Source organism: Haplochromis burtoni, unplaced genomic scaffold (assembly GCF_018398535.1).
Source record: "Haplochromis burtoni strain Fernald_Lab_line unplaced genomic scaffold, NCSU_Asbu1 Contig_32, whole genome shotgun sequence".
NCBI classification, from domain to species: Eukaryota; Metazoa; Chordata; class Actinopteri; order Cichliformes; family Cichlidae; genus Haplochromis; species Haplochromis burtoni.
This window is the reverse complement of record NW_024582393.1, coordinates 879,098-907,083: the sequence shown is the minus strand read 5'-3', so window position 1 is coordinate 907,083 and position 27,986 is coordinate 879,098. Positions and strand designations below refer to the sequence as shown.

Genomic DNA, 27,986 nt, shown 5'->3' with positions numbered 1-27,986 from the left:
CCAATAACGGTGGTGTCATCTGCAAACTTGATTAGCTTGACAGACTGGTGGGTGGAGGTGCAGCAGTTAGTGTACAGGGAGAAGAGCAGGGGAGAAAGAACACAGCCCTGAGGGGAGCCGGTGCTGATGGTCCGGGAGTCCGAGACATTCTTTCCCAGCCTCACGTGCTGCTTCCTGTCCGTCAGGAAGTCAGTGATCCACCGGCAGATGGGATCAGGCACATTCATCTGGAAAGAGTGTGGATCTAAACAGTGATTAAAAGTCAGGGATTTATTTATTTATTTATTGTTAAGCTACACTGTGAAAGAAAACATTAAAGAGCTTTTCAAAGATAATTTTGGGGGAAATATTTGCTTTCTTGCCAAGAGTTATCACACGTCTGTCTGTTTGAGATGGATTCAGACTGGAAGCAGACAGCAGGAGCTAGATTTTCACCGATTTTGGTGCTTCCTCATTTTTACTCTTTCTTGTGAGACAGCTATCAGCTGTAGCGTCCTATTTTATATGCACACGAGAGTGGCATCGATATTGGCATCTAGCTGCCAGCAAGGAAGCAAGGAAACATCTCAAAAAGGCCATCTTTTTGTTATCAATTGCTTGCTTTGCTCAGCACTACCATTTTTTTTACCAAGATAAACCAAAGAAACTAAATGGATGGATGTTTCTCATTGACAAAAAAAAAAAAAAGACATTTCACCTGATAAATCGATCGGCTAATGAGTTCAGTAACAGTCGTCGAGTCCCCTGAAGCGGGGGGTGGTGTAGGGGGGTCGAGTGCTGTCACTGGCACCTCAGTAATTGCTGACTGATCAACGAGACAAACTGAACCAGATGGCTCCTTTCCCAGTGGCTCCAGCTTACAGTCCACATGCATTAATGAAGACCCTGAGGCTGGCAGAGCTACCAAAGACACGTGCATGCTCTGCGTGTAATTTGTGTGTACGTTACGTGTGAACCTAGGCCGAGCAGCGCTGACATCCTGTTGCAAATTGCTTCCTGTTGACTCTGATGTCTTTCTCCTGCTGTATTTCTATGTTCTATGCCTCTGGGTTCAAACCCTGGTCTTCTTTGTGTGCGTGTGTGCATGTTCATGTTTATACATGGGTACACATGCATGTGTTATGTCTGTCTCCCACTGTTCTTTCCAGGAACTGACTACTTTATCCAGTAACAACCTTTATTAAACCTGTTAAGAAAAGAGTTATCCCCTGTGGCTGAATCTCTGCATTCTTTCATTTCCTATTATAAGTTTTATAACTACTTCATGGACTCAGTGACTCTAAAGTGTCCCACGTTTATGCTGAATAAATAAGTGTTGTTATGCTGGTTGTCTGTCTTTATATAGGAGGTACACGATGTTACATAACACGACCTTCTTATAATTTCAGCAGGAGCTAATTTATGAAGCAACAATTGTGCCCTTTCCCATTCACTCCCCTTTTTTACTCATTCCTCCCTAGGTTGCATGCTCATTTACGTCCCCCTTTTTTCCAGTCACACAGGCCTAAACCTTCTGCGTGTAATACTTGTCACCACTGCAACGTTGCTTGTAATCTGCTTTTTGTGTATTAGAAAATGTGCACTGTGAAATTTGAAAGTTTTATTTTGGGTAGAAATCTCAGTTCGACTGTCCTCTTGCCAAAACACTAAACTAATCCAATTTTCCTGGTTTCAAAGCTCTTTTAAAGTGACTTAAAATAAATTGTGTTCTACTTCTCAGAAAACTCACTGACAATAGTGTAGCAGTAGGAATAAGTCAGACTGACAACCTCTCCTCGCCAACAAGATACAGCGCTCAGACGATCTGCTGCTGATGTCTAGTTTTGGATACCATAGACACCTTCAGAGAACTTCAGTGGCTTAATATGTCCTTTGTTATTTGTAGCATGCAAAGAGCCAACAACATATGAGTGGTGGCGCACCAGTGTGTAATATAGTCTCTTTCTGAGAAGCTGAATAGCAATCGTGATGCAGCTGCTTCAGCTCTTAATTTGGTGATCGTCACATCACAGTGCTGCATTTTACATAACATTTATTGTGTCTATTTAAAACCAAGCTGAGCTAACACGCACAACTATAAGGATACACACACTGAACATGAAAACAACAAACACATTAGTGAGCCTGAAGAGACAGGCTAATGCTAACTAAGCCATCTATTACTAAGTACTCAATAAGAAACACAGCTTGTACTAGTGGCTTACTTTGACAGATGCTGTGCATAAAGACATAGAACCTTTTGGTAAAGGATGAGGTTTTTCTTACAAGAAAATTTCTGTTTTTGTGTACTTAGTTTGATCTATCATGAAGAGCAGGCTCTGGTTGCATGCAGGAATAAAATTTGCACGGAGAGATGGATTGCATATCTTAAATGCAACCCTGAAACCTTTGCCTATCCAAAAATAATCTGCATAAAAATAATCTGCATTCATAAACACACTGATTCCTTGTTGGAAAAAGAAATTTGTCTGCTGGCTACAACGCAGGCCATGGAAATAAAAGTTTGCCAGATGCTAACCAGTCAACTGGCCATGGGGTCTGCAGACTGATTTTGATAATGACCAGATGCTTGGACAGCAGATGGTTACTAAAGACAGTGTTCAAAGCAGCCACAGTCTTAATGTATTGTTGTGTCACCACAGAGCTAGTGAATGTAATCCTGCATGGTCGCAGATTTTCCTGTTGTCCTTTCACTGTGTTTCACTGTGATTGGCATTTGACTAGTTAACCTGTTGCTTGAGGCCTGTCAGCACTTGCCAACACAGCCACAGAGGGCGGCTCAATCTCGTGGGAAAGTTCAAAGGTTGAAACCTGACATGGTGTCCCCTGTCAAAGCGCACTACTGGGGCCCTTAGTTGCATTGGATTACTGAATGTTTTTCGTTTTTATCCATGCGTTTCTTTCCATTTTTCTTTACCCTCTTACTTTCTATCATTTCAGCCGCATTAAACATTTTTACATTTTACGAGAACCTCCAGATGAGTCCGAAAAGTATCAAATAATCCAGAACAGAGGAAGCTACAGGAACCTGTTAAAGTTTACTGTCATAGCAGTGGCTGTCTTCTGTTCAAATAACCTCGGCTTCCCTCTGTCTCTCTCCATCTGTATACGTGTGTTTGTAGTTTTGGCAACTTACCTTTGGCTCATCACTACAAGGACTGGATGCCACATGTTGAGTCCCCCTCAAGTCTATCTATCAGTGTTTCTTTCTAAAGAGGCCAAAAGAATGAAAAAGTGAAATCAATCATTTTTATTGAGCACTTCTTAATAGCCTGAGCTGCTTATTCAGCTGCCTGGTCAGCACAATAAACACCATTTAGCAATGACTGAGAATTGAAAGAACACTCTTTGGCCTCAGGCTTTTTGTTGTTTTTGTTTTTTACAATTGTTTACACACATGTACACATGAGCAACTGTTGAAGTTTGTTTCTAAACATCTACGCTTGTGCGCACCACTGAGTGTATAGATCATTCTACGTGTGTCATCCATCACTAGTCCATCACAAGGAACAGCTGCATCTGTTGACCGACAGCTTCTTCCTGAAACCAGCTGCTCTGAGACGGAGGAGAGCGAGAGTGAATTTTACTATCCTCTTCATCAGCTCTCCTCATTCCACAGCGTTCCATCTCCTCATCTGTACTGCTGGAGCTGCACCAAAAGCATTAAACCAAACACATGACTTGGCATGAGCTGCTTCCTCCCAATGTATATGTGTGGGTCTGTTAAAGCTGCAAAGAAACAACCACGTGCTTTCTTTCCTTTCAGGTGACTCCCAGCTGCACCTCAACACCAGAAGTGGTAGGCTCTGGAGGGGGGGGATCACATGTTTTTTGTCACAGAGAAATTTTTATGATGATGTGAGTGCAGCACCGAGATCTTTTTCTGCTTGTCTCGCAGCACACTTCCACTAAATCAACTTCGCAGAAAAAGAGAGGCTCCATACCAAGGTACCGCAAAGCCTGATCAAAAACACAAACACATTCAAACCAAAGAAAAAAGGCATTTTTGTGCATTTATAACAGACAGACACAGACAACAGCAAAATCTACAGTGAGGACATTAATTATTGCTCTGCCTGAACTAAAAGAATGGATTTTCACAATGTCCAGAAGTAAAAGCGTGGAACAGGTGATGGAGCACGTGATGGAGCGCCACTACGACTTTGACCTCACCTACATCACAGAGAGGATCATCTCAGTCTTCTTCCTGCCAGACCTGGAGGAGCAGCAGTACCGCAGAAACCTACAGGAAGTGGCCTCCATGCTGAAATCCAAGCACCAAGATAAGTTTCTGGTCAGTGTGAAAGGCTGAAACAATAAAAAACATAAAATTCAAAACAGGCATAACAATGTTTAATATTAGATTCAAGCAATGGCGTTTTGGATTTGTAAATTTCTTCTGCCTTCCCCCAGCTTCTAAATTTATCAGAGAAGAGACATGACATCACCAGACTCTACCCAAAGGTACAGGCACTCACATCTGACACATAACTCAGGCTAGTAAGACATCACCGAAGTGCATGAGCAATGTATGTGATATACTGTAGGTACATTTATATGTATATTTAGGGTTAATGAAAATACTTTACAAAGCATAAAACCACTAGTATTTGAAATATCTTCCTCTGCAATGCAGGTGCAGGACTACGCCTGGCCCGATCTTCATGCTCCACCCCTGGACAGGATCTGTGCTGTTTGTAAGGCCATGGAGACGTGGCTAACTTCTGACCCAAACAATGTAGTGGTCCTCCACTGCAAAGTCAGTGTAGTCTGAATACTCATCTGATTCCTTAGCGCTTAAAAAGTTATAACACCAGTAAAACTGATTTGATAATCCCTTTTAATTTTTGTTTTGACAGGGGAACAAAGGAAAAACAGGGGTCATTGTGGCAGCCTATATGCACTACAGCAAGATATCAGCAGGGTAATCTGCATTTTGGTTATTAGTCTGCTCTTAGCCTCAATATGCCAGCATATGTAAGGATCTACTGTTTGCACAAATGAGCCTTTATGTCCAAAAAAGCCACTAAAACAATCTTTGTGGATTTGTTTAAATCTGTAGATAAAGCCACCAACAGATTTCATGACTTCCTCTTAGCATACACCTCATCAACATCAAGCTCAAGAAATAACGAATGAACTAATACACTTCTGCCTGTGTTCACAGAGCCGATCAGGCCCTCACCACACTGGCCATGAGGAAGTTCTGTGAAGATAAAGTCTCCTCTTCCCTGCAGTCCTCTCAGAAGAGGTGTCAATCACCTGCATATCATCCATTTCCTCCGCCCGCCATTAATCTTTTCTTGTTGTGTTGCAGTTATCACCTCAGTCACTGTGTCATCACGCCATTTCTTCACCTATCTTTGACAGATACATCTACTACTTTGGTGGTTTGTTGTCAGGTACCATCAAAATGAACAGCAATCCCTTGTTCCTGCACCAAATCCTCATTCCTTCACTACCAAACTTCCAGGCAGGAGGAGGTCAGTTTTATTGGCTGCACTTTTTTTTTTAAATGGTAATTTTGAGTGTGAAAGTGGGAACAGTCTGTGTTTTACAATGTTAGTGGGGGGAGAAAACAACAAAGCCTCTGTCTGCAAATTCTTAACCTTTTAATTATCCCTAAACTTATTTCTGTATTTGCAGGTTTTTATCCTTTCCTGAAAATCTACCAGTCTCTTCAACTGGTGTATACCTCAGGAGTCTAGTAAGTAACTGGTCAGCTATATGTGTGTGTGTTTTCAGCTCACCTCCTGCGGGCAGACATCTTTCCTTCCCTCAGTCTCTTTCACACATGTTGACTCTGTCTGTGTTTAGGTGGAGCTGGGACTCTGCTTATGTTAAAGCTTATGCTGTTTGCCAGTGTTTACCCAACTGTGGCATGTTTTGACTTGTTTTATGTATTTTAAGATGGACTGTCCATTTTTTCTACGCTGTGTGCGTGTACCTGTGTGTGTGTGTGTGTGTGTGTGTGTGTGTGTGTGTGTGTGTGTGTGTGTGTGTGTGTGTGTTGGTGAGAGTGTGACTGTGTGTGTCATATATTCCACAAAGCTCCAGGGCAAGAAAGCTGTGCGTGACTATGGAGCCAGCACTACTATTGAAGGGGGACATTATGGTGAGAAATAGCACATGATTAACTGTAAGTCAGTAATTTACAACCTTTCTTTGATTTATATCCTCTCCGTATCCACAAATACATACAGTACATCACTGCAATAACTACAGCACTTCTGCGTGTTGTTTTTTTTTAAAGCTAAATCCTGTAGTCAGGATTTTATCCACGCTTAACAAAACGGCTGCACAAAACACTTTTTGCCCTCCTGACTCTGATGCACTTTTGTAACCTTACTTTTGAACAGTGCTTGATTATTTTTAAACCACTTAAGAGTTAAATCTTCCCGAGACTGCATGCTCATTTTCTCCCATCAAGAGGATGAAAATAAGTCCTTAGCAGCCCAGGAATAAAAGAAGGCATTTTATTTATCTCAGTGTAAGGGGCTGCTATCAATATCTTGAGACTATCGTTGTACACTGCTTTTCTATATGCATCTTTGTCCATAGGTAAAGTGCTACCACTGGCGGAGACGAGCAACAGAAAGAGAGGTGGTCTTTAGAGTCCAGTTCCACACCTGTACTGTTCATGGAGCCCAGCTGTGGTTTGGCAAGAGTGAACTCGACCAAGCCTGCATAGGTATAAAATTACAAGTCCAAAGTTTGTCAGTTGTTTGGAGGAGCATGGAATGGCAAGAAAAAAATGCCAGCTTGAAGCAATGACAGAGTCAGACAATTGGGCATAGAAACTGATGCTGGTAACTACAGTCATTTGTTTCAGACAACGTCACTTTTTCTGTAACTCACTTTAAGCATTTGTTTTGCAGACATAACAGCAATGTAGAGGTATGTCATCATTCCTTATGTCTACACTGCTCAAAAATGAAAAGAACAGTGTTTTTAATCAAAGTATAGCATTAAGTCAGTTAAACTTCTGGAGTATTGATTTGGCCAGTTACATTTATGGAGACTGGCAGTTACTCTAAGAGAACTGGACAGGGCTGTAGAAGGTGCTTAGCACATCAGCAGGACCAGTATCTGCTCCTTTCTGCAAAGAGAAACAGGATGAGCACTGGTGTGAATCTCTCTGACCAAACAATCAGAAACAGACTTCATGAGGGTGGCCTGAGGCCCTGACGTCCTCTAGTGGCCCTGTGCTCACTGCCTGGCACCTTGGAGCCTCACTGGCATTTGAGATGATGGGAGCAGGTTTACTCTGAGCCCATGTGACAGATGTGAAAAAGCCCAGATAAGCCATGGAGAACTTTATGCTGGCTGTAACATTGTTCAAAATGGCCAGTTTGATGGTGGGTCAGTGATGGTCTGGGGAGGCATATCCATCAAGGGACTCACACACCTCTACAGGTTAGGCAACAGCAACCTGACTGCTATTATGTATCGGGATGTTATCCTTAGACCCACTATCAGACCCTAAGCTGGTGCACTGGGTCCTGGGTTCCTCCAGGTGCACGACAATGCCCAGCTTCATACAAACTACTGACTACAATTTTGACTTGCTGCAACGAAATTTCTACAAATTGGACTAGCCTGCTGCATCATAATTTTTTTCACTTTGATTTTTGAGGTGTCTTTGACATGGTGATAATTTTCTTCCCATCCAACGATGTGGCATCCTTTCTTTCACATTACCCAGTCATATCAGGACAGATATCCAGCATGATTTTTTTCCCTGTTGAGATCTAATTTATTTTCAAAGTGTTTCTCAACTTTTTTTGAGCAATCATAAGCTTTTTATGTAACTCTTAATTGAATTTTCTTTTAAAACTGGAGCATTAGCCAAACTTTTTCTTCTGTAACTGTTAGTAAAGCTCATAACATAATTACTGTTGAAATGACTTGTGCTCTTTGAAATGTGCACATATAAAGACATTAGCTACAATGGTTCTGAAAAGGAGCATTTACTGTCTGTAACTCTATTCCTGTAATTATGTGCATAGCACCCCCAGCAGGCTTACTTGATGTCTACTTGCTGTGTGTGGTTGTAAAACTTTAGTCTGTGTCATTGTTGCCGCCCTTTGCGATCCCTTGGCTCCACCCCATCTTCAAGGGGAGTTAGTACTGTTAGTACTCTAAATAACTGCAGCATGGTTGTTTAGACTCTGCCTCACAGCATAAAATACTACAAAAAGGAAACTTTCTGCTGTATAATTCTGCTGCAAACTTGAAATTGTTTACATGACTGTATTATTCAAGACCCACTTATTCCTCAGACCACTGTTTTGTTTGTCTTCAGAGACAAATAGCAAAGGACAGCGTCAGCTTAGATGAAACAGAAATGGTTTAACGTGGTTCACTAAGCAGCAGTCTAAGGACAGTACCTCTAAGTGCTACATGCTGACTCATGCATAAAATATACAACTAATATTAAATCCACACTTATGTATGAAACTAAAAAACAAGCTAATTTTAGATAGACTTCTATGATGTGCTGTGCTCTGTTTCCTTTTTTGGCCTATTTATTTCCATTATGCTGAGAGTAAAAGCAAGTATCTTTATTTATTTACTTTGTTTTGGTGTCTCTCTGTAGTTACGGTCTGGATATTTTAGTCACTCCTTTATGTTTGCCTTTCTGTAGATGACAGGTTCCCCCCTGATGCTACAGTGGAGTTTATCTTCGCTAATGGACCAGAAAAAATAAAAGGTAAATATCACTGTTACCTGCATATCTTTGAATCATTTCATGCATTCCTCGCACCCAGTCTCTTCTTTCTCATTTTAAATTAAGTTCAACAATTTATGGTTCTATTCTACGGCATGAAACTCCTTGATTTTAGCTTCTGCTATACCAGCAGGCTGAATACAATAGCTATATAAAGTAAAAACAATACACATACAGGACAACACTCATAAATACTAATAAAATCTAATATATTAGTAATGAGCTATGTGTAAATATGTTTCAAATAAAAACTTTGTGTTTGAGGTCAAGAATACCACCAGAATGACACCTCCATCAAAGTGGAATATAACACCTCGGATCCTGTTGTCAGATGGGACTCCTATGAGAATTTCAATCTGCATCATGAAGACAGCATGGAAAGTAAGAAATGCTTTACATATAGATCTAAGATCTACAGCCATGGTCAAATTCTGTTAAGTCTTCTGTTTTATTTAATAAAAAATCATCTAGTCCTTACCAGGGCTTAAAATGAGATAAATACAACCTCAGATCAACTGCAGACGCAGTCCAATGAAACCCTAAGTACACTCCATGATTCAGTAGCTTGTAGAACCACAATTAACAGTGATAATATGCAGTAATCATCTTTGGTATGACTTTATCAGTCTGTCACATAGTTGTGGGGGAATTTTGACTCACTCTTTTTTACAGCATTGCTTCAGTTCGTTGACGTTTGCAGACATTCATTTATGCACAACTCTCTTAAGTTCTCACCACAGCATTTCAACTGGATTGAGGTTTGGACTAATTTTCCCCTTAATTTCTCTAGAAAAAGTAATATACTTATTTTTTGACACACTGTTTCTTCATTTTAGCTCAGTATTAGTCGGATAAATAATGACCCAGTGTAGTATGTCATATTCTGTAGTTCATCTGAGGTTGTAGTTACCTATTTTTTAGACCTGCTAATGACCGGATTCTTTTTCTTGTGTCCTGAAAGAAACATTAGAATAGAAAGAAGGTGAGCTTTCTTCATATTTTGACTATGGGCTTCAGATAAAGAAGGAGGAATCAGATTTCCATCTTGTTTTTATTAGATATCTTTCATACAAGGGGACCGCTGGATGGAAGCTTATACGCCCAAGTGAGGAAGCGACGTGGACCAGGAGCAACTGCCTCACCAGCATCAACCAATGGCTGCCTCACTACCAGCCCAACAGTGAAGACTCAAACTTCCACCCAATCCAAGACTCTCACCTACACCTCAAATTCCAGCTACTCCTCAGTCCCCTCTGATCACCTGGCTGACACCGCTCTATCCATTAATGAAAGAGATAATATTGACTATCCATTGAGGAGAAGCAATAGGGAAGATGAAACAAAAGAGAAGACAAGAGGAAAAGAAAGGGACAGAGAAACAGCTATATTAGATGATACAGACCCATTGGGTCCTGGAGGGCTGAGACGAGAGCACTTGTGTTGCGGACAAGCAAGTATAAAGTGTGGTGACATGGGGTTGGAGAGGGACAGAGAGCCCTGTCTTCCCAACAGTCACTGTCTTGGACGATGCAAAAGCATTAAAAATCATCCAAAAAGTCAAACTCTGCCAGTTTTACCATCCAAATCAGTGTCCCCTCATCCTCATTCAGCTCATATGGAGCTATGTCATCGCCACAGTGTCCATCCTCTACCAGAGTTGCCATGGGAACGTTCAACTCCACCTCTACCTCTACCTTTTGTCCATAGGCCATGTTACCCTTATTCCACTCGCGATCATGCACACCCACACAGCCACACCCTGCCAGCCTCAAATAGACTCTGCACTGGGGAAGAGTGTCACCTTCTTCATTATTCCAGCCACATCCCAGCGTCTCATCTATCCAACCAGCCGCAGCCATCAAGCCCTTACAGAGAGATGTTCTTTGGCTCTCCTGCACAGTCCTCTGGTTGTCCCTGGCAAGACTGCTCCTGCAGACGTGAACATCAATCAGCCTCACTTAAAACAATACACTCAGCTTACCCAGACCAATCAGAAACAATACACTGGTCTCAAGGAACAGGTGTACCTCCACAATGGGAAACTGAAAATCCATGGGACATAGCAAGAGAGGCAGAATTTTGGCAGTGCAAATCCAATACGCCTGTATTTCATCTCTACCAACCCTCTCTGGACCGAGGTCCAAATCTAGAGCACCCTAGATTTGTTGTTGCACCTCACCAGAACTACCCAATCCCCCAGTCACTAATAGATATACGGGATGGAGCCAGCAGTGGATACCACACGCCCTTACAGCCACGCCACTCCTGCCCCTGCTCACCTTATGAGTCATCTCCAGCTGAAAGCCATGAGAGTCGAGGTTATGCCTCAGGATATCACTCTGGATCAGCCTCCCCTCTACCTGCTAATAGCCCATCACCTGCAAAAGGAAAGCTGCCCGAAACCCCACTGGGATCCAGAGACCAAATCCACAATGAGCATCGCAAAGGTAGAGGAAAGGACTAAGTGGATGGGTTAACATGCTTTTTTCCCCTTCTTTTATCATCATCACTCTCTTATGTTATACTTTCATCTCATATATTTTAATCTCTCTTATCAAAGTCGAAAAGGCCAAGACAGACACAGAAGATGAGATATCCCAACATTCAGAAACTAAGTCTGATTCTAATGGACAATCAAGCACCCCTGGACCAGACTCTGACCATGACTACACACTGATTGGTAGCAGCAGCCCCACACACACAGAAGACAGGTGAGTGAAACTTTGCTTTCTGACATCTCACAATTCTGGAAAATACAGCTACATATAAAGATATGAAGAAAATTATCATATGTGGTCTTTTCATTAGTGTAAATGTCGACAGTCCTTCTCAAAGCCAAGACACATCAACACCTCAAGAGTCCAGCGCAAGTAACAAAAATGTGAAACCAACAGAAACACAAACTCAAGGTTCAATCATACCTGTCAACCCCGTGCAAACATCAGGTGAGTCTTCTGAAAGTAGCAGTCCTGATGGTAAGCTTGGAGCAGTCAAGGTAACGGGACATGCACATGGATCTAACACATCACATGCTTCAAGCTATGCAACTGTCATTATCACCCCAGTTCAAGTGCAACTCAATGGTTCTGCCCTCCCTAATGATAGCCCATCAGACAGCAGCAGAGGTGTATCCATAAATCCAGCAACTAGTTTAAGTTCTAGCCCTTCCACCACTTTCCCAAATTCTCCTATTGGTTCCCCGGAGCTACAGTCTTCTCCTCTGCGCTCCTCATCTGCTACAGACACAGCAGGACAAAGCTTGACTCCAGACAGAGACAGCTCAGCTGACACCAAACCGCCTTCACCTGTTCCCGATGGATACCATACACCAAACTTTCCCTCAGCATCCTATTACTACTCATTACTAAATGTCCCCCATGTTCCATACACTGGGTACACTGCAGTCACTATCCCCACCATCCAGCCACCGCTCCCAGAGAAGAAACGCTTTTCCACAACAGCAGGATCCCTAAATGGACACAACTCTCTAATTCGGGCTTCCTCAGCTCCTTCCCCCACACATCATGTTACTTTCTCACCTGCTGTTGGAGAGCAGAGGAGGGGGTCTGCACAGCACAGCTGCCGGGAGGAGCCAGACATCAGGGTCAATGCTAAGTTTGTCCAGGACAGCTCCAAGTACTGGTACAAACCAGGCATCACCAGAGACCAAGGTGAGAGCTTTAATGAAACATGAATTGGTAGTATCAGGAACACTTAATACATCAGGATGGTTTGTATTTAACTCGTATTATGGTCAGTGTGTCTGTTTTGGGCCATTACATCATAGCTCTAATGTTTCTACCATAGCCATAGCTGTGTTGAAGGACAAGGAGCCAGGAAGTTTCCTCATCAGAGATAGCAATTCCTTCCAGGGTGCCTATGGCCTGGCCCTCAAGGTGGCTACCCCTCCTCCTAATGCCAACTTCTCTTGGAGCAAAGGTATCTATCATAAGTTTAGCTTGTTTATAATGCCTCAGTCACACAGGCTTAGAGACTGATTGGCGACCCCCAGGCAACCTCTCACTTGTGAACCGGTGTATTGCCCAACAATTTGACAAGCAGTTCCTGGAGGTTGCTGGCTGCTGCTGGGTGAAATTCGTTGCTGCAGCTAAAACCTCTTTGTTAGCAGCAATCTGCTAGTAACCAAGGCAATAACTGCAAACAATAATGTTTGCTGCACACAGTAGTTTGCATGGAAGGTATCAACTTGTCTGCAATCACTCACTGACTACTCGACAAGAGACAGTAAAACTTGAATGAGTGCAACACAAACTGGAAACAGGGAACCTCTGCATTCAAAGTAAAATTGTGCCTTACCACTGCAACCCATACATTTCAGAAAGCACAATGTTTACTCTGAAGGCTGACAGTTTATGTGTCTGATTTGCATATGGCTCGCAGCAAGCAGTTGGCAAGTGTTTGCATACATTTCAGTGTCTTCCATGCAAACTACAGATGTCCGGATGTTTTCAGTACAGCACTGTACACCTCTGTGCCTCAATTCCTCCAGCCACCAACTTGGCAACTTGTTAGTGAATACACGTTTTTCCCTAGAGGCCAATGGTTGCCAAGGGCTCAATTACTGTTCTCTAGGGCACAACTTGTCACTGTAGTATTCTCCTGAACAACAGGTGTCGCCACTGAGACAAAACCTCCAAATCAGAGGAAGTCAAAACTAGAGATGGACCGATCCGATATTACGTATCGGTATCGGTCCGATACTGACCTAAATGACTGGATCGGATATCGGAGAAAAATAAAAAATGTAATCCGATCCATTAAATATCACGAAAGCACCTCACAAAACTTGCAACACGCCGTAACTCACCTCAGAACGTTAGCACGTCGGAGCAGTATGCATCACGTGATAGAGCGGCTGTGGCATGCGGGACCTGTCGGTGGTCTGGATAGCATGTGGAGCTTCGCTAGCAACCCGGCATTTCATCTCCGACAAAGTTATCCCCGAGAGAAGTAAAGCAAGTGTGTAAGTCCATCTCTGAATGTTTGTAAAGCATTCCTGCGTTAAGCTTAACGAGCGACTGCCTCTCGCTCTCCGGCTGCTACTTCAATCATGAAACTGCTTAATGATCAGCTGATCGGCTTTTCTGTCGCGAGTCCGTCTCTTGTTTGTTTTTGGCCCACTTTGCACCAGAAAGAGGAAACCAGCGGCTGAACAACAGCAGCACGTTTAAGCTTGATAAGCTGTTGTTAGAATTTATTTAATATTACTTTCTACACCAGGATCTTTTTCTACGTAGCTGACGGCTGGTAACTGTGCAGGGGCGGATCTAGCAAAGTTTAGCCAGGGGGGCCGATAGGCCTTTTCACTGTCATGCCCAAGACATACTTTTCTTTCTTATTCTCATTTAAAATGTCGAGCTTTTAATAAATAATTATCTGACACCCAAAGTTTTAATTTGATGTAAAATGAATAGAAGTCAATTACTGTATATAGTGACTATTAAGTCTAATATATATACCCTAGTAAGCTATAGTACTTTTTACTTTGGGAAGGTACCATCTGTGCAGTCTGCAATTTTGTTGAAGAAAGATGTTGAATCTATTTAAAATTTCTTGAAAAATAATTGATTTCTGTGCATTTTTTTTCACACTGCATCAAATTAAGGTTGATTACGTCGATTAAGCATCATGAGGTGGCGCGTGAGGGGTGGTTCCCTATTTTTTATTTATTTATTTTTGTTGTTGCTGGGAGTTGGAACCCTATTAGTTAGGTTGCTTAATATTTACGCTAAGTACTCTTTAAAATACCAGAATAGGGAGGATGGTGTAGGTTTAAGTTTATTAGATTGATCAGTATTGCTGAACTATGAAATTTTTTTTTTGCATACAGGTATAACAGAATAGCTTTAGTGTAGTTGTTGTTTTAAACTTGAGTATGAACTTGCAGACTTGCAAAATGCAGCAAGATATTTAAAAAAACAGTTTTGTTGATTAAAAAACACTATATCGGATTCATATCGGTATCGGCAGATATCCAAATTTATGATATCGGTATCGGACATAAAAAAGTGGTATCGTGCCATCTCTAGTCAAAACCAGTGTTGCAATGTCTCCTTTTGTATTATGAGTGAATCTATGATTTTCTGCACTGATATATAGTTAAACTGTTGGTAATAAATAAATAAATAAATAAATCAGATCCTGGGTGAAGTTACAAAAGTTGAGAGGTGCATAATCAGCCGAAATGACCACTTGCGCCAAAGAATGTATGGCACTTTTGCTATGCAGTGTTGTTTGTGAGGTTGAAAATGGCTGGTATAAAGGGCCCATAAAGCATGCAAACTGGAACACAGAAAGAAATAAAGAAATAAAATGGACATTTACCAAAGCATCTAAAGACACACTGATGGCTGCATTTTGAAAAACGCCAAATAAATTATTTTGTGATGGTGATACAGTGTGTTAATGTATTAAAATGGTTCATGGTGAACATAATAAATATAATATGGTCAGAATAAAAGATATCAGCTACATTATGCTATATTTTCGTTTATGTTTATAGAAGATTTTTGGCAGCAAAACAAGCCCTTTTTCATCCTTCCTTCCTTTTCAATCTCCTGTCTCCGAGGGGATCCTCTGGAACAGCTGGTGAGACACTTCCTGATCGAGTCTGGGCCGCGAGGAGTGAAGATCAAGGGCTGTCAGAATGAGTCCTACTTTGGTTAGTTACACTGTAGATGCAAATGCTGCCATTTATTTCACATTTTCAGTGTTGTGTGAGAAACTTAGCATTTTAATCTACATACAGTTTTTGAATATTTACTACATTCCAAGCCTCAATTTTCTGTGTTTTAATCCCTTCTAATCTGTCACATTTGCAATCTTCTTACCTTTTTTTTTTTTCTTTTTTTGTCTCAGGAAGTTTATCCGCCTTGGTGTACCAGCATTCAATTACTCCCATCTCTTTGCCATGTCCTCTTCACATCCCAGAAAAAGGTATTAATTGTTTAATTAGATTTCAACTAAATCTATTATGCGAGAACAGTTAAATGCTCTTCTATGAATAGGAGGCATTTTACAGCCTTAAATGAAATTCATCATGTTTCAGATCTGGTTGGGGAGCTTCAGGAAATGCAGAGTGCAACAAATACCAGCACTGCAGCTGAGCTCCTCAAACAAGGAGCAGGTACTTCTCAAGCTCCATATTTTCACAACGTTGACCTGTAAGAATAATATTAATAATAATAATAATCTTTGTCATTTCCCTAATGAAACAGCGTGCAACGTCCTCTACCTGAACTCTGTGGAAACAGAGTCGTTAACTGGGCCCGAAGCAGTTTCTAAGGCAACGAAGTTCACTTTGTCTCTGAATCCACGCCCAGTGGCAACCATGGTCCACTTCAAAGTGTCCTCTCAGGGTATCACACTAACCGACAGCAAAAGAAGGTACTTATGAATCACTACAATGTTACATATTAGGAAGAGCGTCAGTTTCACTTAATGAGTATTATTTGTAAATTTTGTGGTATTTGTTATTGTATTAAACAATCATAGGAAGTATTAAGTCTTTCTTTCATGCCAGACTTAATGTTATGTATGTTTACGCAGGCTATTTTTTAGGAGACACTACCCAATCAACAGTATCACCTTTAGCAGTCTTGATCCTCATGATCAGAGGTGGGTCGCTGATAAACTAAAACCAGTTTTATCCATGTTAATAAAAAACTACCCTTGTTTCTATGTCACTGTTGATTATCTTTAGTAAAGGTGGGAACAGACGTGTGTTTGTCGCTGCTGTAATGACTTATATTTTTCTAATATAAGTTCTCTTTGTGAGTTGCATATTCGCTTTTTTATGTGAGAAATGGATGTATATTGCTACTCTTTTCCCTAGTAAAACAGTCTCTGTGTCCTTGTCACTTTGTCTCTATTTGTGTACCCGTGCTTCAGGTGGACTAATTCTGATAGCACGTCAAGCAAGTAAGTGCTTGTGTGGCAGTGTTTTTCCCTTATCAGTGACAATACCAGCTGGCACTATGTGCTTCTTTGCATGGCAATTGATCACCATTGGATTTGCTACTCGCTTTTCAAAAGAAAATTGACTTTCCCTCAGTGTTAAATGGGGTTTGCTTTTTCTTTTGACCTCTTGTGTCTGCCCTCTGGTGCAGGATGTTTGGCTTTGTGGCGAGACGGACAGGCACTGCTACAGAGAATGTGTGTCACTTGTTTGCAGAGATGGACCCCGAGCAACCAGCTGTAGCAATCGTCAACTTTATCAACAAAGTCATGCTGGGACCACAGCTACGGAGATGAGAAAAACTGAGAATGAAAAAATCTCTCTGAACTGTTAGGGATCTGGGGAAGACATTAAAATGGTTTTTGACATATTTTCTCATGAAGTGTGTGTATATACCATTTTTGTTTGCATTTATACAATTTGCATCACTGTGCTTGGCTGTATGACTGTTTTTATAAGAGAATCTAATTCTGACAAATCACTGCTCTGTAGGTCAAAGTATTATTTAGAGGAATAGCCAGTGATTGACCGAAACTTGGTGATATTTGCTGAATAAGACTGAAAAAGATTTAATTTGTTTTGTGTTTGTATCTTTTATTTTTATTATTGTTGTTAAAATCATTTATGTTATCATTTTTCAAACTGTTCACATGATGAACAAACTTTTGAAACTGCATGAGCAAGCATCCATGTTATTTTCCTAACATTTTCCATACATCAGTATCAAAAGCTGAAGAAAAAGGGCTCAGAATGTGGCAGGAAGTAAGAGTCATGTGTTCAAGGGTAAACTGGTATAGTTGCACTTATGAAACACTGGAAAGAGTAAAGCAAGTGGATTCATGAAAGTGTGTATTCTGATGATCTAAGGCAAAGGTGTGGCTGTAGTTTAACTCACTCATTACATATAAATGTGAAACATTATCAGTTTTGTCCTCACAGCATGAATACTAATAAAGGTCTAACTACAATAGAGCATTATGTTAACCAGAATTTAAAATGCAGACTATCTAGCAAAAAATTTTGTAATATAAAATATAATCTTAAAATAGATTTTAACAAACATGCAGTAAGTTAAGAGGTCATAAGCATTACATGAATATGAACAACTTTTCTTTTGTCATAATAAAAGCGCATAGAGACGTTTTTAGTTAATAATCACTTCATGAGTGAACTGTTTCACTTAAAACCAAAGACTATTGTGATATTTTGAACTGTTGTTTTTTCTGTTTTGAAATACATTTTTCATTTTGCTATTTGTGTTTTTTCTGTACACTGAAACAGTATCGAGGTGACTTCAGCACAATTATTATTTTTCATATTGGATTTTTATGTACAAGAACTAATATATTTTAGGTGTCTGAGGTGGTGAAAAGAATAATGTATGTCATATCTGACAAGAACATTAAAGCAAGTGTTCTGAAACCAAGTAGTGTCTTCATAATTAAAGTTATAAGTTACGCACATCTTGAGACAATTTCAGTTTAGAGGATCATCTTCTCTGTGTTACTTACAAAGAACAGGTGATAGCTTAGTTGTGACGTTCTAATTGCAAACATCTGGCTGCCGGTTTGATTTGGTACATCTCAGCCTTTGAACGCATAATTTAGGCACGACAGGAATCACAACGCATCGATTAAAAGGACGAGGTCCCACCGAGATTTGAACTCGGATCGCTGGATTCAAAGTCCAGAGTGCTAACCATTACACCATGGGACCGGTTACGTTAACGCTGCGCACATACGGCTTCAAGTACACGTATATATGTTTCATCATACTCTCTCCCAATGTCAGCACTGGTAATAATTACGCTGTTAACCTGTCGTTTAGGATTAAACACATTAGTTCTCCGGTTATATCTTGCCTAACGTTGGGCTTTTCGCTGCAGCTATCTGCTGTTCGGACACTGCTGGATACACACATATATACGTATATATAAAGCTAACCAAGCTAACAATCATAGCTTCAGAGGCTTGACCGTGTCGGAATAAGAAACAAAAGCTAATTCGTTATATTCGAAGCATCAATGTAAAGATGCAAACTGTCCACCACGTCTGCCTAACCGACATGTTTGATAAAATCAATACAATCCTGTATCGTACGGGATAATCACTTTAGAATCTAGCTAGCTACTCGTTATCCGATACGACTTGACAAAATAAAAGCGTCGTTTTCAAAATAAAGTTTCCCCAATTTCATTAGCGCTAAGTGTGGATTCAGTTAAATTTATAAACTAATATACCGTGAAGCTTTATGCATGTGAAAAGCGAGGCTTTATTTTTAACCAATAGCATTATAGGTGAGAAATATTACATACATTTGAAATTATTAATCCAAGAAAATAAGTCGCAAGCCATCAACTCAAATCGACACTAGAAGCGCCATGGACAAAGTGTACTGAGGTAAGGGTTTGTGTAATGAACATAACGACACAGTAACTACATCAGGCGTTCCAGGGTACTTAATAACCGCACACCTATGTATTTTTCAAGCCCAGTTGTTTAGCAGGTTCTCTGTCCAATATTCAAATTTTAAATCACCTGAAAGGGTTGAGAGCCATAAGTTGCTTATGCTTGTGTATGTTTCCCCCGTTCGTTTCTTTGAAACAACAAAAGGCTTCTTTGTTACGATTGCTGGAATAAGCTCAACTGCTGCATAAAAATGCATTTTTCTGGCAGGCACGCAGGGATTTATGGCTGAATAGCTCTATGCTGTTCTGAAGCAATGTAACCCTGTGGGCTTTAGTACTGTTGCTTTGTTATATCACAAGGACCCACGTGTGACGAGTAGACATGTCCTTCCTGATTCTTCCAGAAGAGGGAACTAGAGGAACTTTAATAAGCAACTGGATCTCCACATTGCTGCTCCTGGCGAGGTTCTGAAGGGAAAACAGTACAAGTCCAGGATTTCTCTTTAAGATTTTTTGTGAATAAAAACATGCTTGGTCTCGCCGCACCCTAGTCAAGAAGCGGATCATGTAACAACTCACGTAACTGTCTTCAATGTGTGTTTGCGTGTGCGTGGCTTATAAAGTCCAGGAACAGCTTCCATGTCCTAACGCCCAACCCCGAGTAATTATTTTAAAAAAAAATACATTTATAAAATACATTTTAAAAAATGAAGCTGAAAAAGGAATTTATAAAGTCAGAGAGTGAATGCAGACTAAAGATCACTAAAGTCTTAAGTCACATATAATAAGAACTGCATTTGTTTTGTTGACTTCAACAGACCATACAAACAAAGGTACATTAAAATTAGTATATAGTAGTACAGGTACTGAAGGTGGAATGGGCAAAGGCGATATTCAGTTATTAATTTACCAGACTGATGGTTATACTGTTCTGAACCTGCTAGCTCTGCAAATTAAATTCTAGCAGCGATTTTAAATTAAAAAAAAAAAAAAAAAAAACAGAAGAAGAAGAAGAAAGCAAAGTTGAGAACTGGGTTGCTTTTGGTCCTCCCTGACTTTATTGCTCTCCTTCACACACCTCCTGTGGTAAATGTCCTAGAGGGATGGCCATTTATTGCCGCTGAAAAACAGTGCTGTTTACATCACCTGCTGTATAGTTTTACAGTTCAGCATGGCGCAGCCCGGACACCATGCAGTGATGCAGCTGCTGCAGTTACTCTCATTCAAGCAGATTCAAAGGTTCTAAAGATGTTCAGAGCCATGTTGAATTTGATGTTTACATTACCCAGTAATACTGAGCCAAAGGAACCGAAAAGTGCTGACTCCACGTCACACATATTGATCATGTTGTTTCCTCCTTGTCCTTGCTGCTTCCTGAATCCCAGCATCATGCCTTTCATCTTCCCCTGTCACCGGGGCTCTTCTTTCCTGGCAATGGCCGCATTTACTTCCACTCTCATCACTTGAAACCATATCACAAGAAATATGTGGATGGATTTACATCTCTACATAAAAATGTATTTTTTATATAACATGACTATATTTTTATCCAAAACTGTCAGATTTATGTTTGTGATTTCTGCATCCAGATATGTGTTTTGTGGTTTTCTTTTTCTCAAAAGCTGGACTGTTGCTTAGGTGCAGAAATATTTAGACTTTTTTCTTCGTCAGTGAGAACTGTGGCGGCTGTTGTGTCATTCTCAGACCGATAAACATGAGGCTCTGCCACAGATATGTGTGATCACTGAGAACTGCCGTAGGTGTTAGCATGCATTGCTGAGAACAACAGTGGAGGAAGTGCCCATTTTCACCACCAGTAGCCTGCCTGTCACCAAGTATAGGATTCACTTGCACATAATGGTGCTCAGACACGGTCCCCTGTGGATGAGGGGAATTATAATGAATGCTTTGTTGTAATCAACTATCTTCTCACTTACAGTTTGTTGCTTTTCTCTCTGAGAGACAGTGCATTGTGGGGTTAAAGTGCTGGCACCCTTAGCTGATCTGCTGCTTGTCTAAAGTGCCGACCGTCTACACTGCCTGGGGGAAGTGAGCCCATGAGGGCTCTGACCAGCAGCCCGAGGCATGCGATGATGACAGATGTAAGTGGAACAGGGTGGCAGTGCCTCAAGCAGGATATCCTGAGTTTCATAGGCATAACATGGATGCATGCTGCATTGCACAGCAGGACATCTACTAGCTGATCAACACATGATTTCACAATCTAGCTCCAAAAGCTCTCAGGTACTTTACATGATCTGGTGGACCCAAGGCCACTCTTGATCACTCTGGATAATTGAGTACTGTTAGATATACTATTTCTTCTTCTTCTCAAAAGACATGTAGAATGTGTTTGTTTGGGCAGTGACATTTGGCATTGCTGGGCTTTCCTTGGAGGCTCTGCAATTTGCTGTCAGACCTCTGAGCCTGTCCCTCAGACGTCCTCTGTAATTTATTAATTTTCCACTTTCAGTGCATCAGCACTATTTTGCACAATAGATTTGCAGTTGCTCTGTAAAGTTTGTCACTTCAGCAAATTATTTTACTTGTGGCTATAATAAAAATATTATAATGCATTATAATATACAAAGTGCACATAAAGCCCCATTGCAGTTTGTCTGTGTGATCAGCTGGTGTCCTGGCATAATAGCCAAAAGTGAAATCGAGCTGTCCTTAGAGCATATTTCAGTTTAAGCTCTGTTACTATGAAAGTTATTTATGTGTCTGCACTAGTGCCACGAAAACTATTCCCATAGTTTTAGTGGGTCAGTGTTTCTGATTTATTATTTCCACTCTCCTGGTTTCCAAACAGCAAGCCAGCTCACGGAGAAGGGCCGGAGCATTTGAGGACACAAAATGGCTGGGCCAGGATACATGTCTGACATGGGTGCTGTGGAGCCAAATAAACCCCTTGCAGCAGAATGGCTTGATCCAGTGCTGGTGCCAGACTTGGAAATAGCCCAAGCCACAGGACAAGGATCAACTCTCCATGAGCATTAACCTAACACCCACACACTTTACTACCAGTTACTGCACATGAATCAACACCTAATAAGCTTATGACACACATCTAAGGTGCTGGCGGGCTCTGGATATGCTAGTTCTGCGGTGCAGATAGAAAACCTGGCATAAAAACATCTGTAGTCGACAATGAACTCTGCACATACCTTTGGGTTTTATGGTTCAAGTCAAATTATTTAGTGGTCTGTGGCTAATCCTTGCCAAACAGGGGGTACCAAATGTAAAAACCCTCAGACAAGGAATGGACCAGAATATTTAGGGAATGTTTGTTGCAAAAAAAATTCTTGCTGTTTTAGAGCCAAAGCTATACTCGCAGGGGATTTAGAAAACAGAACAGCAGTGCACAATATACTGTGGCTCGAGCACTGTTAGATCAATGCAGAGATAATTGGAAGGCTTGTGAGGCAGCAAAGTACGTGATACAATCTGATGAACAGAGGTGGCTATGCAACATGTCCATGTACTTTGTAAGATAGGCCTATGTGTGTGTGTGTGTGTGTGTGTGTGTGTGTGTGTGTGTGTGTGTGTGTGTGTGTGTGTGTGTGTGTGTGCCTGTATTATCATTTCAAGGTAGCGCAAACAAGTAACATATAAAATGGTAAAGCTCATGCACAATATATTCTAAAGCGGTATTATTTTTTACAGTAAAACACAGGCCTTATCAAGCGGCAAAAATTACTCTTTACGACTTGAACAGGAGCTTACAAAATATCATATTCAAAGCTGCACTGACATCGACATTCTTTTTTGCAATTGGCAGATCTACCGCTTGTTTTTACAATTAGTTGGAAAAGGATACTTGGGACCGGATAGGCCGCCTCTCTTTTTCCCTCTCCCCTCCACATCTAAGACCTTTATGGTGTTTACATTACAGACACACCTCTGACCTTCACTCAGGCCCCCCACTGCTGGCCCTAATGCCACACACACCACCACCATTTTAACTACATCCCAGAGATTATTTACGCACAAAGCCGGTTTCCGAAGAAACGTCACTCAAATTACGACAAAATAAACAAATGAATACAAAATAAATAAATGCACTAGATACTGACCGTATTTTGCTTGTGAAATCGTCTAGGGGTTTTTTGGGTTGGGTTTTTTTTTTTAGCACACTCGGCCACCGCTGGTGTATTGTAAATGTATGGCAACATCGCCATGCAGCGACGTTGCGTCTCCAGCCTACCAGTGTACTGCAGAGTAGACACACCCCTCCGATACGCACGCCTCATTGCACACATCTGCGAAGTGTCAAAAAAATTCGCGGGGTTAAATTCATAAAATAAAAGATTTATAGCCAGATTGAACTCTTGTTATTGTTTCAGATGTGTGTTATTGTTTGCGATGCTGTTGTGGCAATATTTACGTTTTTAATCAATATTGTTCATATTGCACGTAGCTGCAAACAAAGACATTCCTGTGTAGGTGAAAAAAACACGGCCCGGGAGAGGCAATTTCCACCTATTGGGACGACATACCGTGTCTAATGTTAAGCACGGTAATCCCCACACCGGGTCTCCGTTGAATCAGAGATCACAGACAAACGGTGTCGCTTTAAACCTCACGCGGTCAAAGTTGTTTACCTCTTCGTTACCTTTGACGTCACGACACACCCCTGTTTGAGGGGGACGGAACTCCAAGTTATTGGCACCGGAGCCCACCGAACAGATTAGAGCTTGAGAGACGCGTGGCCAACCACAACGGAGGAGACACATCAAGCCCAAGCATGATTGGTTGCCGTAGGGGCTGGGGGGGAAATCCCTCTTTCCCGTAGAGGTCCTAGGGAGGGGGCGGTGCATAACAAAAAAAGAAAAAAAAGTAATGGCCATCTATTTGGGTCCTGAAGAAGGAGGGATAGCCTAAATCTCGTCGGAGTATCGTCGCTGTTATTGCGTTATTATCATTTTGGCACGTGCATTTGCCTGTTGAGTGATACCCAGTTGCGTGTTAACCGTTTCCCCCGCAGCTCGTTCGTTGCGCTCGGCTGCAGAACGGTTAATGGGCTGGCTGAACTTGGTGCCGCGTTTTAGGGTTAAAGCAGCCAAGCTAGCCACGCTAACGTTAGCTACTACCGCGGCTGCTGTGAGAGCCAACGTCTGGAAGGGCGTACGAGTTTAACGTTTTCTCCCCGAAGTCTCCACACGTTTCTGAGTTTAGTGCCGCGCGCTCGTCTTCTCTTTCTAAGCTAACCTGCCTCTCGTCAACATGGAGGGGACATACTTTGCAAGAGCATGAAGACGACGACTACGACGAACGACGACTAAAGAGGATTAAAAACAACTCGGTCTTGATGGGGAAAAGTTGAGCTGAGGTATGAAACTCGCACACACAGGAGGAATGTTAAGGTCGAGAGTTGAGTTGTTGTGATTTCAGTCGCTCGAGACTTTAGAAGAAACTGATTTAGCGCAGTTTCACTCTGTGGCTCTATCACGGTGTTTGTTCCCGCATTCAACGCTATATGATTACCCCTGAGTATGTACGTTGCTGTTGAAAATAGTTCAGCGTTACATAAACAAGAGTAACTGCAGGTCAGGTACTGTTGGAAAAGGCCCACTCAGTGACTTGCGTCTTGCACTTTTTTTTTGCTTTTCTGTTAAACAGGATTAAGAACTTGGGATAAATTGAAGAAGGGTTTCACGTCTTACCTATTGTGCAAGGACATGCTAAAGCGTCAGGTGAGACTTTTCTTTCTCTTTTGTTTTTTAAATCATACTTTGCAATGTGCAATAGTATATTGGTACACTAAGAAATTATGCAACTTTGTTCATACGCAAAATTTCCCATAGTGTCTAGATGTTTTTTTAAAACATGGACCCGAGTGATTATAAGTTAATTACCCCATGACAACTTAAATTAATTTTCAGTGAAAGCGTCAGTAGTTTTTAAATTTTGGAAAGTTACCTAAATCAGTCACAGTCCCAAAACTAAGGTGTGTTTATATGCAAAAGTGAATATCAGGGTTACTTAAAATTTATTGTTATATGTCCCCATAAAAACTTTTACAGAGTGAAAATATTAATATTAAATTGCTGCTTGCTTATTCACCTTTAATAACAAACTGATATCAGCTGACATTTTATTGGCTCAATAAGAACATGATAAGATACTGAGAAGCTCCAGTGACTTGATGTACTTGGTGTACAATTCAGCTTTCCTGTCACATAGCTTACAGCTATAGTGTTCCTGTGCTACTACTGTTATGTGAGTATGGGAGCAGAATCCCTTTCACTGTAACACAACACATCACATACTGCTTTCTGCTTGGCTGGAATTATTTATACTACTACACCTTAAGCACTCACATTAATAGTAATGGGGAATGGAGCCATTTAAGAATAATGACACCATTAATTAACACAAGCCTCCTGTCTCTTTCAAGTCTGAAATTTTAACAACCTGCTGCTCACAGGTTGCCTACCACTGTTCTTCATTTAACTAACTTATGGGTCCAGGTAAAACTAATAGAATGTGGTTGTTGTGGCCGAGCGGTCAAGGCGATGGACTTGTAAAACTAATAGCAAGGGGTATATATACTGCTTATTTTCCCAGTGGGCTCACATTTATCCATTTTTGATGAAAAAAATGGGAGATACACACTTGTTCACTTTATTACATATAGCTGTAAATTCTATTCCAGGCCAATACACCAGCTCTTAGACATTTACAAAGTTTCAGTTTTTGTAAATTTTGTCTAAGGTGATGATTTTACTTTATTATGTTTATTATGATGCCAGGTCTCTCTTGGAAATGAGTTTTTAATCTCAGTGAAAATTTAACCTGGATAAATAAAGGACTAATAAAATAATTATAGAAATCAGAGTGGATTTTATTTCCACAAAATGTATGACTTCAATAGTAAACCTAAAATAGAAACTGTCCGCCTTTTGATGTCAACAGAAGTCAAGTCAAGTCAACTTTATTGTCAATTCTGCCACATGTACAGGACATACAGAGAATAGAAACTACGTTACTCTCAATCCCTAGATAAAAAAAGCAAATGAACATTTAAATATAAGAGTGATTAAAAAATGCAGGTAAAATAATTAAAAAGTAAAAATTTAAATAAATAAATACAATACAATTTTACATATAACAAGAAAGCTATACAATATACAATATAATGGGTAAATGACATTGGGTGTAAACCAGGCAGAGTAGTGCAAAAGAAACTCAGAAGGTTGTAAAATTAGTGTTTTTGGATTAGACTGGATTTCTATTGAGTCTCTAATAAAGCAGCCTGTTAATGTATCAGCGTACACAACTCGCATTGTGAAATAAATGGTCTGTCTCTTTCCAGTGTCTTAACTAACATATTATTAATGATGTTCTGAATTCAGACAACTTGGAAATTTACTCAAGAACCGGTATTATTTGGGTCAGGGCCTGAACTCAACCTAAATCAAGACAAACTAGGCTCGGTGACGTAAATCCTTTTTGTTGTAGGACTGAGCACAGACGGTTCGTGGGAAGCTACGAAAAGGGCCTGGTTTGTGTCATTATTTACAGTAACAGGTAGCAGGTTGTTTATGGAGGGGTATGCTGTGGTGATAGCACAACCTATTAGGTCTCCTACACACTGAAATACCCAAGCCCCCTCCTCTGTTTCAGGACTAGGGTAATTGGTTGCTTCCTCTTACATGTGACCCTATAGAAAGAGAGAAGCTGCTGTGCTTTGCTGTAAAGACCCACTTATACGTACCTCTGCGCATGCACGCTTTTTGACACTTATGTTCTGTTGCCTGTAAGACTAATTAAGTGTTAAGTTCCCACTAATGTCTTTGGGTCCTCTTTTACATCTTGTGGTTGATGCTTTCTAGGCCAGAAGCATCACACAGGTAACATGATGTATATGGAGCGCATCATGCTGAAATGAATTCTTCCTGGAAAGCAAACTGTGTCATTGTTTTTAACTGGGGCAGTTTGCGTGTAGTGGTTTGTTTGTTTGTTTTTTTCCCTGTTTATTTTAGTATATAAATAGGTAAAGTACAAAATTTTAATGGCATTGTACATTTCTTCACCTTTCAAAATCTGACTTCTTTATAGAAATACAAACAGTGAATTCTTTAAGTTTATGTCTTTTAATAGGACTATTTCCTGAATGAGAGAGAGCATTTTATGGTGGTTATATAACCTGACATGTCGGCTAAGTGTTTTTGCATCCACCTCACCCACATGTCTGTAGTGTGTCCGGTTCTGTCCAGTTGGATTTTCTGCGTGTGTGACTCCGTGTGCTAGAGAATGTGCATTTTTCTGTCAAATTCAACATAGACATAAACAAGACTTTTGGTGTGTGTTTGAGTGGGCCTCTCCTTGCCTCGTCTCTTTCCCCTCCAGAGTCCAGCAAGGGGCCCAGCATAAGGGGGGCAGCCTGCCGTCACTGCAGCTCTCTTGCGCTCGCTCTCTCTCTCTCTCTCTCTCTCTCTCTCTCTCTCTCTCTCTCTCTCTCTCTCTCTCTCTCTCTCTCTCGTTGCTGGCCAGCAGAGGGGCCTGGGTGTTGGGGGAGCGTGAGGTGGGGAGGGGGTTACAGAGACCATAGGGCTGGACACGGGACATGGGACCCTCCACCCTTTCCAACCCCAGTTTAGCCCATCCTGTGTGGGGCACAGGTCACCTTGTCATGTGCTATTACTGCAGCTGTAACATGCTCCCTGCGATTGTAGGAAAAGAGCATGAGATAGTCCCATGGAGGCTGCAGGAGGAAGAATGGGAGAGAGGCAAAGTGAAGAGAGGCAAAGTGAAGAGACAGGACTGGACTAGTCTGCTCAGCCGGTTGTTTAGCTGCATTACAGACTCTGGTTGTCTGCTTTGTTGTTGTTGTTAGGTCTACATTGTCCGTTTTCTTTTTTTTT

General features: G+C 41.1%; 2 protein-coding genes and 1 non-coding gene across 7 annotated transcripts in view; 2 read left to right on the top strand and 1 right to left on the bottom strand.

Moving 5' to 3' along the window:
• LOC102308138 (tensin-2) overlaps window positions 1–18,135 on the top strand; it is a 32,355-nt gene extending 14,220 nt beyond the window's left edge. For 3 of the 5 annotated variants that reach the window (XM_042219380.1, XM_042219378.1, XM_042219381.1), the window contains 24 exons: window positions 3,767–3,799; window positions 3,899–3,948; window positions 4,111–4,294; window positions 4,414–4,464; window positions 4,637–4,759; window positions 4,860–4,924; window positions 5,168–5,251; window positions 5,371–5,483; window positions 5,647–5,705; window positions 6,038–6,115; window positions 6,562–6,691; window positions 8,648–8,713; window positions 8,996–9,112; window positions 9,790–11,178; window positions 11,292–11,442; window positions 11,540–12,402; window positions 12,539–12,670; window positions 15,255–15,413; window positions 15,611–15,688; window positions 15,801–15,878; window positions 15,970–16,138; window positions 16,301–16,369; window positions 16,643–16,672; window positions 16,861–18,135. In XM_042219380.1, coding sequence (XP_042075314.1) covers window positions 3,767–3,799; window positions 3,899–3,948; window positions 4,111–4,294; window positions 4,414–4,464; window positions 4,637–4,759; window positions 4,860–4,924; window positions 5,168–5,251; window positions 5,371–5,483; window positions 5,647–5,705; window positions 6,038–6,115; window positions 6,562–6,691; window positions 8,648–8,713; window positions 8,996–9,112; window positions 9,790–11,178; window positions 11,292–11,442; window positions 11,540–12,402; window positions 12,539–12,670; window positions 15,255–15,413; window positions 15,611–15,688; window positions 15,801–15,878; window positions 15,970–16,138; window positions 16,301–16,369; window positions 16,643–16,672; window positions 16,861–17,005 — 4,416 coding nt within the window. In that variant the 3' untranslated portion in view covers window positions 17,006–18,135. The remainder of the gene's footprint in view (window positions 1–3,766; window positions 3,800–3,898; window positions 3,949–4,110; window positions 4,295–4,413; window positions 4,465–4,636; window positions 4,760–4,859; window positions 4,925–5,167; window positions 5,252–5,370; window positions 5,484–5,646; window positions 5,706–6,037; window positions 6,116–6,561; window positions 6,692–8,647; window positions 8,714–8,995; window positions 9,113–9,789; window positions 11,179–11,291; window positions 11,443–11,539; window positions 12,403–12,538; window positions 12,671–15,254; window positions 15,414–15,610; window positions 15,689–15,800; window positions 15,879–15,969; window positions 16,139–16,300; window positions 16,370–16,642; window positions 16,673–16,860) is intronic. The other 2 variants (XM_042219379.1, XM_042219382.1) reach the window with 1 other exon arrangement.
• Window positions 18,136–18,353: 218 nt separating this feature from the next.
• On the bottom strand, window positions 18,354–18,425 carry trnaq-uug. Its single transcript has one exon. It is a non-coding gene; the product is annotated as a tRNA-Gln (tRNA).
• A 5,532-nt stretch (window positions 18,426–23,957) lies between these two features.
• LOC102308656 (vitamin D3 receptor B) overlaps window positions 23,958–27,986 on the top strand; it is a 29,915-nt gene continuing 25,886 nt past the window's right edge. Inside the window, exons 1-2 of the mRNA XM_005918558.3 lie at window positions 23,958–24,448; window positions 24,739–24,812. The gene's annotated coding sequence lies outside the window, so the exon portion shown is untranslated. The remainder of the gene's footprint in view (window positions 24,449–24,738; window positions 24,813–27,986) is intronic.